This window comes from Xyrauchen texanus, chromosome 50 (genome assembly GCF_025860055.1).
Source record: "Xyrauchen texanus isolate HMW12.3.18 chromosome 50, RBS_HiC_50CHRs, whole genome shotgun sequence".
NCBI classification, from domain to species: domain Eukaryota; kingdom Metazoa; phylum Chordata; class Actinopteri; order Cypriniformes; family Catostomidae; genus Xyrauchen; species Xyrauchen texanus.
The window spans coordinates 20,058,663-20,072,234 of record NC_068325.1 but is presented as its reverse complement, the minus strand read 5'-3'; the positions used below and the strand labels follow the sequence as shown (position 1 = coordinate 20,072,234).

Genomic DNA, 13,572 nt, shown 5'->3' with positions numbered 1-13,572 from the left:
ACCTCCTCGTGGTGGTGATTAGTGGTTCTCGCTCTCAATGGGGCGTGTGGTGAGTTGTGAGTGGATCGTGGAGAGTAGCATGAGCCTCCACATGCTGTGAGTCTCCGCGGTGTCGTGCACAACGAGTCACGTGATCAGATGCGTGGATTTACGGTCTCAGAAGCGGAGGCAACTGAGACGTGTCCTCCGCCACCCAGATTGAGGCGAGTAACCGCGCCATCATGAGGACCTACTAAGTAGTGAGAATTGGGCATTCCAAATTGGGGGGGAAAAGGGGATAAAAAAAAGAAAACATTTATTATGTGAGTGAGACGAAAGAGCACTGAGTGCTATGAAAAAAACTTGTAATGTTTCTTGGGCAAGCACTAAACAAGATGTTTTGTTTAATATTTGAAAGTGACCCAAGTGTAAGCATCCAAAACTGGACACATTTGGTCCAAAACATAAGAATATCTACATTAATTTACATTCACTGTTTGAAATCATGCCAATGGATTTGACGTGTAAAACTAGTCAAACAGTGCACATACTGTAACCAATAACTGTGACAGTTCCTTTAGGGGTCCAACGCTCTGTAGCAATCATCTAAAATATCGACCAGACCCATTAATCGGCCGAGATTATCGGCATTGGCAGATTTACAGAAGTGTTACCTTTCCATTGAGCCAGCCATCTCTGTATGACATATTTAGAGGGTTTTCTGTAAATAAGCATTTTCCTTTCATTTACTGTCATTAAATTGTATTGTGTAGCTATATAGCAGCAATCGCCCACCGAAAATCCATATGGTCAATTTGACAACTAAATAACTAGGGTCATGGAGTTCTGGTTTCAACATGCAAGCTGCAGTCTGACCTATAAAACTTTCTCTTCTCTCTCTGGAGTATCTGATAGATCCAATAATCCTATTATATTCAGTACAAGACATACAGTCAACTTTGATCCTATAGAACAAGGGGTTTCCAATGGTTCATGCCATATAGGTTATTTCCAAATACTGAAATGTATTTCCATACACGTAATTGCGATGCAAATCATTTACAAGCAGGTTAGAATTAAATGCTTTATACATACCAACAAGGAAGTCTGATATTGCCAAATTTAGGAAGAAGTAATTGCATTGATTTCTCAGGCTCTTGTCCACGACAAAGGCAAGGATGACCAACGCGTTTCCGACCACCACCACGACCACCAGGGTTATCATTAGGATCGCCAGGATAACCATCGTGTACCCGGGGAACGCGTCCAAATCCGAGCTGACGGTCGTGATGTTGGAACCAGAAGAATTGAATCCAGAAAAGCAGGTGACCATTGTCAGATCAAGAGCATTTGGAGAACCAGCAACAGGTTTGAGCTCATTGTGTGCCCTCTTTCTGGTGACAAAGACAGTAGATGAGTTTTCCCTCCTTGAGGGTTACGTTAACTTCAGAGCGTTTCCCAAAATAACCCGTTCCCGTTGGAGTCTCCAAACGCCCGGAGAGCGCGCCATTCTTTGAAGTCGTCAAAGCAATGCCTGAAACCGATATGAAATGCCTTTTTTTTTTTTTTCCTGAAGGGAACTCCATGAATTGGTAAGTCAAGTCCGTGTACTGAGACTGAGCGCACAATTTCTGATCTCTCCAAAACATAAGCTCGTTCCCGTCAGGCGCGCACGTCAACTGTTGCGCTCTCGCGCCTCCCGTTGAAAACGGTGCTATTCTTTTTTTTTTTTGAAGAAGAAATCAAAGGGATGTACTCTCCCTAATTTCTGCTAAACTTAGTTAAGATTTTACCAAGCATACTACAATTTGCATTTTTGATCATACCTTATATCATAAATCTGAACCCATGCTAAATGATCCTAAAAGGATCCTACTGGATAAACTGAAATTCCTACAGGTGTTTAAACTGTTTGTATACCATTTAAATGACTATTTAAATTAGTTATTAAAAGTCCTATAACTTATACTTTTGATCAGGGCCATACTTGCGTTCAATTAGAAACAATACAATTATTTCCAGACAATAATACAGATTGATGATAGATGCTTTGAGTAGTCCAAATGTTTATAACATTAATTTGATCCCAGTCGACAATCCTAAATAAAATTGTACAGCATTCCAGTTTGCTCAAATAGAAATTTGTTCTAACTTGTTTTAAGGATGTTTACTGTATAACAACCGCTGAAAAAATCCATATTTGACCTAGTCTGAAGATCTTAAAGGAATGTTTACAGGATTCCTTTTGGAATTTGTATCCCAATTTGGAACCAATTCTAAAGAATCTTAATGGTTTTTAATTTAATGAGAATCCTCTAAGAATCAAATAAGAACCTGCTGAAAAAAATGGACTGAAATTGGATGGGATTTTATAATTTTTTTAATTGTCCTAATTGTTATATTGGACATTGTGTAATCTACTAGTAATCAGAACCCTACTTTGATATTATGTCTTGCTACTGGACAGTTAAAAGGAATATAAAGGAATGCTGAAACCCCAAAAGATTTTCTTGGAATGTCTTTTGATGTCTTGCAAAGATATTTCATCCTATTGGTAATTTATAGTTCTAAAATATCTCGTTTTTTATGCTAGGTTGGAATCTTCAATCGAAATTCCCATTGGGATCCTTTTGGGATTGGTTTTGATTTATGATTAAAATACCAGTAGGAACCCCATACACATTCCTTTGGGATTTTTCACTACCTTATTTTTACTCTAGCACATTTCATTGGTTTCAGCACCTTGGACAGCACCATTATTGCCATCCACTCTCGGCAGCAAGACAGCGAAGAGGTAATTTTCATCAAGTCATTCCTTCCCTACCCAGTAGCTGTGCCTTACCTATATATTGCACACTAGGTCTCATTTTTGGACTATGATTTTGCATTTCTACTACATCAAACCAGAAGCAGTGAACTCAAGAAGCATTTAAGTAAACAAATAAAACGTTAATGCCATAATCATTCAAGTACATGATGTCAAAAGCATGAGAAATAAACATCCCTTAATTGCACTTAAAACTGCACACTGTGTACACTACGCCTCTGCACTCTAAACACACTCACCAAGTCTGTGTTCCGGGTTTCAAAAAATCTGTAATTATGCATGCAGTCAGAGGTTTGGTCTGTGACTCATTTCCCCTGTGACACAAAAGACCAACTTTAGCCCCATGAGCTGCTACACAGCTGAGTGACAGAGCAGGAAGATTGCAGATACTTTGCTCCTGCGGTTCATACACACGTGCATGACATTGATACCGAAATAATGGTGCATCTGTGAAATCCAATTTAATTGCACTAAATAGTGCAGCCCCTCTATCTTACATTAGTTCTTGCAGTTGTGTGGTTAAATACACCCCTAAAACCTCTTTACATGTATTTGTTCTTTAATTATGAAGTGCTAATTAACCCTAAGCTCTTAAACCGGGAATTCGTTGTCTAGTTCCGATAGTAATTTCAATCAGTTGCAAAGGGTGCCGCCTGAGGGGCTGGGGAGCAATTCGATCGGCAGAAGTGTGCCTTTATCATTTGAAATCAATGTGTAAATGCCCAAAAAATCCTAAAGCAATGTGTAGAAGATTTCTGTTGGAATTTCTATCATAATGTTGAACTAATCCTGAAGGATGGAAATGGGATAGTTCACCTCAAAATGAAAATTTTGTCATGTTGTTCCAAACCCTAGGGCTCCACGCATCCTAGAATTTTGCAATGCAGTTTTCCAGAAATGGAAAATGACAAAAATATCTAAATGTCCTGGAAAATAATTTCTGTCGGGAAGACACGCAGGCTTGAGTGAAGTTTAAGATGCCATTTATTTGATAAATGTAAAACAGGAAGTAATGTCCCTCTCTTTGGCGTAGGCCCCGTCCGGCGGTCCGAGGTGAGTTGTACCCGGAACCGTCATATCCTGCCGGAGATAGGAGGCAGGGGCGAGGAGCCTACCCCCGTGCGGGACAGGGCTCAACAGGTGGTAGTGGGGTGGAGGAGGTTGCCGTGTTCGCACACTGAAACAGCAATGTGATAGATTGTGATCTACAGCTGCTAGTCTTCCTGCTAGAACTACGCTGCGCTTGCATGCTTTGTCCTGGGAATTATTTTAGTATAATAAAACAGTTTGAATGTGTTGCTAACAAGGTTTTTGTTACATGTACACAATCATGGTAATAATTGGGACTTGGATTATATGTCAAATACAAAAATTCATGTTGTTTTGTCTGTTCTGGCAGCTGCACATTGTGAAAAAACATCAACATTTAACTGTCATGAACGAAGCCCTGTCCCGCACAATCTCCGCTCATCTGCTGTCATCTCTACTTTGCTCCAACAAAAAAAGTTTAAGTATTGACATTGTGCAAACAACAATGCTGTTTTGTTACCTACAGAAACATTTAAGTTGTAAACATCAGACATTGGATTTGGTCAGGCCATTGATTTAAAATACACACATATATATATATATATATATGTGTGTATGTGTTTCACACCTCAAGGTGGTAGCGTGATGATTGCTTACTTCAGGAAGTAAATAATTTTTTATTAATTCATCAATTGGAGTCCACTTGTACAGCGGTTACCACATGTAGGTCCCTATTATTTCAGCGACGCGGAAAACACAGAGGACCACATCAAATCCAGTCATAAAAATGGCCAAAATCTGACATACTTGGGACGAAAACGAATGTTTGAATGCACTATTATTCAAATTAAAATTGCAGTATGTCATAGTGTGATTATTACCCCAAAAGAATGTGATTTAATTGAGTAAATATGTAATCTGCGTGTGCTGCCTGCTTCAAAATGACTGTGTGAAGCCGTCCGCTCATAAACTGAAAACAGAAGATATGAGTGGGAACCCTGAACCCATTTTACTTTCTTTTATCGAAGACAAAAGGCAGAATGCAAGTCTCATTTCTTTACATTCTGCTTATGTGCACCATAGAAGAAAGTAATTTAAGTTTGGAAAAACACGAGGGTAAGAAAATGGTGACAGAATAAAAAAATTTCACTTCAATGGGGTCAAAAATCACCCAAGAATTAAACAACACCCTACTTAATTAAGTGAATTTGCTACGGGATTATTTGGTTGTTGTATTTGATACATGGAGTCAGAAACGTATTTTGAAATATCTCACAGTTCTTTAATTATAAAGTGCTAATTAACACCAACTGAACTTGGGATTTCCTTTTTAAGTTGCTATAGTGATTCCAATCACATGAGACGCAAGGGAAGGGAGTAATTTGGTTTCGACACAGTGAAACATATTATAGAAATGCAGTGAAACAAATGTGTAAATCGTGCAAATGGATTGAATTCCTGGAAGCACACCCTGATATTCTTGCCAAAAGCATCACTTAAATTCTATTTGCATAAAATGCATTATTCCAAAGATTAAAATCGTTGTTGTTTATCTTCATAATCTTTCATCAGATAAGGTAATAAATTGCTGCTGTTTTAGGAAACGCTGCCTTTCTAAAAATCTTACCAATATCTAATGCAGCAATTGAATGCCTGGTAACATTAATATAATAAACAAGACAAAAAAAGAAAAGAAATAACAAATAACGATAGATGGTTATTGCCATGTTAGCATGCCCCCTCCCCCCAAAAGGGTAGTACATTTCCAAAAAGCCATGGTATTACCATGGTATATATCACAAATGAAGAAAGAAGAAGAAAAAATTGTAGTACTATGGTACTATTTCCTTAAAACCCCCAAAACAAATCCCATTGCAGTACTGTAGTACCATGTTCAAAAGAACATGGCAGCACACTAACCCATACCTTTTATGTACATCTTTATTAGTGGGTTGTAGTTTGAAGCTAAAGCTTTGACAGACTTGTTTCAGCTTTTCTTGTCTCGTGTTGCTAATGCGAGGGATTTCAAACATTAAAGCACTTCGACTCGGAGTGTACACAAAGGTGCCCAGGGAAGATAACCGGAGAAAGCAGCTAAGTACCTTAGAAATCAAGTCCTTTCTTGAATTATTCTTGCTGTGGAAAAACCCCAATAAACCAAAGGCCCAATGCGGAAGCTACAACTAACATAAAAAGGATCTGCTCTCTCACCTTCTAAAGAAATGGGAGAGACTCTTATGAATCAAGCTTTCGGCTGCACCCTTCTGATGTTTGATCTCCAGAGCTGAAGAGCCCTGTCCCTTATTTGTACAAACAACAGCAGCCGTATCCCAAAGCCACTTCAGACGATAAAACAACATGAATTACCATTCTACTCTAGTCTTCTTGCTTCTTTAGGCCCCAACGGAGGACCGCTAATGTGCTGATTTGATTTCTCCCACGATTAATATTATTCATTGATACTTTTGTGAGTTCATTTACCAAAGGGAAGTGTTTGTTGTCCACAATGCAAATTAGCTACTTTCATGCAATGCTAATGGCTCTATTTTAGCCTCTTTGTAGGGATGTATATTATCTGGAGACGTAAAGTTGGAAAGATCAATACTGACCATAAGCAAGTCAGAGCTCCGGCTACCAAAACCCAACATGGTGTTTACTAATACACTAGAAGGTAATTTATAGCCAAATTCAGCTTTGAATCCTTGTCCAAAATACTGTGACTGAAAAAAAAAAAAAAAAGACCTTGGTTAGTCAGAGCATGGATGAGAAGCCAAATTTAGCTCAGGGACTGTTTGACAGTGAAATTGACGATTATCTAAGAGCTACTTACCAATGTACCAACATATACTAATGCACAGCATAGATGAACTGATTCTGATGTACTGAACAGTTATTTGTAGACAAGCTAAGCAAAAGTTCTTGCCAGAAATGGTACTGGCTATAACATAACACAGTTGTCCTTTAGGAAAATTGTTCTCATCTTCACTACCTTTTTAAAAAAAAAATAAAAATGATTTATCCCTTAGCCTCCGCATCTGAGATTGTCAATCAGCTCATCACGTGACTCGTTGTGTACGACACCGCGGAGACTCACAGCATGTGGAGGCTCATCCTACTCTCCACGATCCACACACAACTCGCCACACGCCCCATTGAGAGCGAGAACCACTAATCGAGACCACGAGGAGGTTACCCCATGTGACTCTACCCTCCCTAGCAACCGGGCCAATTTGGTTGCTTAGGAGACCTGGCTGAAGTCACTCAGCACACCCTGGATTCAAACTCACAACTCCAGGGTTGGTAGTCCGCGTCAATACTTGGTGAGCTACCCAGGTACCCATCATCTTCACTACCTTGATACTGTGGCCCAAAATAAAAGACATCAGTTAGTCGGAGAACAGATGAAATGCCAAACAGTCCCTGAGCAAGCTTTTCATGTAAGCCGCATTTATTCTTGCAGAAAGAGAGCGAGTTGCAACAGAATTCCCTGAAACATTTAGAAATTCCTCTGAGTTGAAGCAAGCAATTGGATATGAAAGAGTAGATGCTGACACTCCAAAGGTGCATTAATATTAATCGAAAGGAAATAGCGAGGGAACGCGGGGAGCGAGAGAGACAGGCATGAAAGAATAGGCCGGAGAAAAGGGAATGGATGCATGCTGGGAGGATGAAAGCGAGAAGGCAATGACTTGCGCTGGATAGTGAAGTGGGCCAAAATGCCAAAGGCCTTGAGGAGTTTAAGAGGGAAGACAACAATTTTGATTTATCCGCCTAACTGACTCCGATCCAGATCTCATCCGTATTCGATTCCAGAGCACATCTTTGCCTGAACAATAAGATGTGATTTCAAGTAGTATTTTATTTTTTTTATCATTTGGGACATGGTGCAAATGTAACTTACAATGTATATAACAAAGTGCACCCTTTTTCTGCCAATTTGGCATGCCCAATTCCCAATGTGCTTTTAAGTTCTCATGGTCGCTTAGTGATTCACCTCAATCCCTGTGGCGGAGGACGAATCCCAGCTGCCTCCGCGTCTGAGACCGTCAATCCGCACATCTTATCACATGGCTTGTTGAGCGCGTTACCATGGAGACCTATCACATGTGGAGGCTTCACGGCATCCACGCCCAACTCACCAAGCGCCCCACCGAGAACGAACCAAATTATAGTGATCACAAGGAGGTTACCCCATGTGACTCTACCCTTCCTAGCAACCGGGCCAGTTTGGTTGCTTAGGAGACCTGGCTGGAGTCACTCAGCACGCCTTGGATTCAAACTCATGACTCCAGGGTTGGTAGCCAGTGTCTTTACCACTGAGCTACCCAGGCTCCGATCGTAGGTCTTCTGAGATTTATATTTAGCGAGGCATGGTCTACGTCAGCAGATGCTTCTTGAGTGCTTTTTATAAGTCAAAGTAGCTCTAACCCACACCTCCAATCTTTGAATGCCAGGTTTGCCAACTCCTGACTCTATTTATCTTTTGTTGACGTCATTAGCCTCGGGGTTCACATACTTTTTCCAACCTACACTGTGAATTTTTGAATGATTCATGTAATAAGTACAAGAACAAAATAATTTGTGGTATTATTTAAAACAAAATGTTCATTGTTGTATTTTTAAGACAAATTTATACATAAATCCAGGTAATTCCAAAGGGTTTACGCACATTTACTTTCCACTGTAGAAGGGCAAAATATTATTATTTTATAATAGGTAATTTTTGTTTTTGTTCTCCCTTTCTACATTAACAGCCATTCTCTTATGTCTCTTGATTCTGTACAAGCCTTTTTATTCTGGTGTGGCATAACAAAATAAAAGTATAATTATCAAAATGTTCAAATCACAGTAACTATGATAACTTAATTTATTTTTAAAAGCAGCAGTTGAGCTATCCAAAGACACCAGTTTAATAGGCAGGTTGTGGTAAAGGTCTCTCTGGTAGCTCAAAAGAAGCAACTAAACAAGTTTTGGGGCTGCAGTGAAATCGCTTGATATGTAGTGAAATAAAGTATTTACTAACACCACAATCTACTTCTGATTCAAACTTGATATTCAAACTCCTCTGGACGGTTCTCCCGTGGCCTAGCATCTGCTTATTAGAGTCATAAGCGCCAAAACAATCCGCATTATTCTCACATGAGCTCATTAAGGACAATTAGCATGCGAGTCATAAAGTGGCAAAACTCATCAGGTAGTGGTGGTCTTTGGCCCTGCAAAGTTTTATTAGTAAAATAACTGCAAGCAATATTCAACAGGGTACTTATGAGAGAAAACGCAATATTGGTATGCGACGGGGGATTAAAGGGACAGCCATAATGGACGTTTGACAGTCAGACATAAAGACGACATTAAACCGCAGTATTACAGCCCATTTTGTGTTGACATTTGCTATGGTGTCTTCTCAATAGATGTGCTGGTATGTCGCTTTGCAGAAATGGCCAAATGGCTTTTGTCAGGCTTTATCAAATTACATTATTATGCTTCATTAAACCGGAGAAAGGGTCAAAGGTCGCTGATGAATGCCAGTGGTGCTTATTACCTATTTTGCACCCGTTTGTCCTTGTGACTCCAGGCAAGACTCGATCCCTCATTTGCAAAACAATTTGAAATGCATAAAAATCTTTATTCATTCATAAGACAGAGTACCACAACCAAATGTGTGGCAACAGACCGTAAACTCCGTAATTACATATAAAACCCATTTGCGGAGCGACTTTTAAAGTTGTTTAAAGAAATGGTTAACTTACGTACTGAACCAAACCTGTATGCTGTTATTAACTCCAAACACTCCTCTTTTTATGCACAATGGTCTGCACTTATAGCACCTTTTTAACCTTTACTCTGCATCTCATTCACACACCAATGACGGCAGAGCTGCTATGTAAGGTGCTAGCCTGCCATTGGGAGCAACTTGGGGTTCAGTGTCTTGCCCAAGGACACTTCGGCATGTGGAGTCATGTGGGCCGGGAATCGAACCGCCAACCCACTCTAACACCTGAGCCACAGCCGCCCCAAATGTGAAGATTACCAGCAAATTACATTTTATTTCTAGAAAAACTGTCCCATTAATGCTCAACACAAAATGCTTTAAAGGCCTTTTTGCACATTCATAGGCTCCAGCTTGTCTAAGTGCTAGTTCTCCTCAAGGCTTGACAATCCGTCACAAGAAGCTCTGATACTGAACGAAATGTAGTAAAAACCATCTGTTGGTCTGTTTTCAAAAACCAGATGGTTGGATGTTTTTGGTGCCGTTTACTTTGGCTTTTTGCTTTTAGGTCTTTTGTTCTTCCCTCCAGCTTTGGAAGCTTCCTCCTGAAAGGGAAAACAGAAAAGGAAGCGATAAGACTCGAGTGAAAAGGGAAACTGAATTGAAGGGCTTCCTACTCGAGGGTTTGCCGAGAGCTGCAGAATAAACACAAATGCTTTATAAAAATGTAATGACTTTATCGGCAATTGCTGTACACAAACTCAAATCTAAAACATGATAGATAACGTTTATAAAATAACAAATGTCAACAGCAAAAAAGAAAATATATTTTAACACATATTTTGAGTGTAGTGATGCAATACAAAGCAAGTGTCCCATAAATAATGCGTGGACACTGTCATCCAGTGTTTCCTTCAGAATTTTAAGTTTGTTTCTTGTTTTACCAAGTGTTTTACTTAGTAATTCACTGGACTGATTTATAACCAATAACTTGAGCTCATAAATCAATTTGACTGATTCATTAAAAGAAATGACTCAATCCTTCGTGAATAAGACTACTTTTTAGACTACTCAATGTGTGCATCTTATCACGTGGCTTGTTGAGAGCGTTACCACGGAGACGTGTGTGGGGGCTTCACGCTATTCTCCATGGCATCTATGCACAACTCGCCACACACCCCACCGAGAGCAAGAAACACACATTACAGTGACTATGAGGAGGTTAACCCATGTGACTCTACCCACCCCAGCAAAAATTGCTTCTGAGACCGACAATCCGCTCATCTGATCACGTGACTCGTTGTGCATGACACCGCGGAGACTCGCAGCATGTGGAGGCTCATGCTACTCTCCACGATCCACACAACTCACCACACACCCCATTGGGAGCGAGAACCACTAATCACCACCACGAGGAGGTTACCCCATGTGACTCTACCCTCCCTAGCAACCGGGCCAATTTGGTTGCTTAGGAGGCCTGGCTGGAGTCACTCAGCACGCCCTAGATTCGAACTCGCGACTCCAGGGGTGATGGTCCGCGTCAATACTCCCTGAGCTACCCAGGCCCCCAGTTAATGTATTTATTAAAAACTAGGTCATTGTTTCTGGTTAGTCTGAGGCTATAAGTATTGATCTGGCAATCATGTCCTTGTGTTATGTCTGTTTTATAGTTCTAACGTTAGGGGGCAGTGTCTGTTTAAAAATCGATTTATTAAGGAATGTAGACTGAAGTGTCAACGTTACATTTGCCTTGTGCATTCAGGTTGGGATTTTTGCCTTTGGTGGTCAGATTAGTCCATTCCAGTGGTCCTACACTGTGGGAAGAGTGACTTGTGAGGCCTACGATGTTGAAACTAGTAACCGGCAATCTTTTCTTTTTCTTTTTGTTGGGTCAAAACAAGCTCTTCTGTCACTTCTGTCTGGAGTGGTGGTGGCATAGTGGGCTAAAGCACATAACTGGTAATCGGAAGGTTGCTGGTTCGATCCCCACAGCCACCACCATTGTGTCCTTGAGAAAGGCACTTAAATCCAGGTTGCTCCGGGGGGATTGTCCCTGTAATAAGTGCTCTGTAATTCACTTTGGATAAAAGCGTCTGCCAAATGCATAAATGTTAATATGGTTCATTGTATGATTTTAATGGACATAAACCTGCTCGACTCAATATATGACAATATTTCATTTGTGTGATATGCGCAATATTACTGTCCTGAATTTAAACTATTCGGTCAAGACGTTTCCAACTGTTTCCATTGACTGGTGGGTTCTAAGGAAGCAATTTGCGTCAATAACATTTCCGCGACTACACTCGCCTGTATAACGCATCTTGGGCGCAGTGTTTAATAATGCATATTAAAAATCTTTGACCCTTGCCCAGTCTCAAAGGCCACGGCACGTGCCAGCTCTACACAGTATAGCCTATATATCCCCAGATTAGTTTATTTATGAAGTTGAAAACGCAACGCATGTCCGAACGGGCCACGTTCTTTATATTCACATTTATCTTCGCATGCCCTCGCCACACTTGATTGATATAATCAAAATAACAAAAATATGCATTGAATTGAGGATAAACAATTGGATGAATTTTGTCAAAGATGAAAGATTTAAATACAGCAAATCCCCATGATATGTTGGCGATTTGCTTTTATTTCACCTCTAGATGCCGCTTTTACACTGTAGAACCAATCCGTTCTAACCGTACAATCTTCCAGAGATATAATAGAAAAACAACGGCAAATATCGGCATAGATTTACGCAGATAACCGATAGTTCCAAAAGGAAACTATCGGCACCGATTAATCGGTAAAACCGATATATTGGTCTACCTCTAGTTCGTACGACTCAAATCAGACATTAACCAATAACTCACGAGTTCGACACTAATCTGTAATTCTTTCTGAACGTTTCATTACAAAGAACTGGCTCGTCAGTGTCATTGATTCGTCAATCAAAATCGCATGATTGTACTGAGTGTTTGTTGTTGCTGCATGTAGCCAGCAAAGACAATGCAATATAAATATTTCGTGTTGCCCATCACAAGTTTGTAAGTACAAGAGTGCAAGTTTGAACAACTCTGCTAAAACATCATTTCTTTTGCTGTGGCAATGTAGATCCAGCTAATTGGCATTGCAGCACACACTGTAGTCTTCTATGCACCAGTTTTCCATCAACATATGGACAAGAACGACTTGTTAACTTGCTCAGATTTCTGTGACTGCTTCTTCTCAGACTGTTTCCCAACAGACCAAATAGTGTAAAATGAATGTCAAGAAAGTAGTCTATTTTTATGTGACTTGTCCTTGTGCCCTGGAGCCTATGGTTGTTATTATGTATTGAATGTTAATTACTCTTGAGAAACAGTGGACAGAATATGCACACAATGACTCGGCCATCCCTCACTGTGAAGATAGCACAACATTAATGTTCACCTGGAGTGAACAGCATAATGCATCTGCAGCTGAGACATGCTTGCTATCAGGAAAGATGTGTATCATTTAAAGCAATAGTTCACCCAAAAAATGAACAATCTGTCATTGTTAACTCGCCCTCATTTTGTCTGTGGAATGCAAACGGAGAAACGATGAAGAATATCCCGGCCACTCTTTTGCTTCAAGAGTTCAAAAGAAAACGTCTCGGTTATGTACGTAACCTCGGTTCCTTGAGACGAAGGGAACGAGACATTGCGTTTACTAACGCATATGGGGAGTGCCTTCATACGCAACACATTTAATTCGCCTGATGCGGCGAGAGACATGACATCGTCATTATCATCCCCAGCGTCAGATCCACCAAACGAGACAAGGCTGCACGCTCCTTCAGAGGGCCGGAGCTCGTCTCGCACATAGCGTATGGGAAAATATGCGCTTCATGGAGATTGAGGGGCTCGTAGGGCGTGTGCCGGCACGAAATCCACCTCAAGTTCGTCCTGCTCGACCTCGCGGCCGTGCTTCCTCGTGAACCCTCGGGAATCGCAGAAGAGCCTGGTGGGAGGGCACGAGAGGCTGAATCGTCCCTCAGAACGAAGGC

At 40.6% G+C, this 13,572-nt stretch overlaps 1 protein-coding gene across 1 annotated transcript in view; it reads right to left on the bottom strand.

Moving 5' to 3' along the window:
* LOC127641014 (histamine H3 receptor-like) overlaps positions 1-13,572 on the bottom strand; it is a 56,918-nt gene that overhangs the window by 22,115 nt on the left and 21,231 nt on the right. Inside the window, exons 4-7 of the mRNA XM_052123745.1 lie at positions 6,666-6,682; positions 6,445-6,555; positions 6,047-6,174; positions 1,075-1,373 (exon numbers count right to left, since the gene is read on the bottom strand). Coding sequence (XP_051979705.1) covers positions 1,075-1,373; positions 6,047-6,174; positions 6,445-6,555; positions 6,666-6,682 — 555 coding nt within the window. The remainder of the gene's footprint in view (positions 1-1,074; positions 1,374-6,046; positions 6,175-6,444; positions 6,556-6,665; positions 6,683-13,572) is intronic.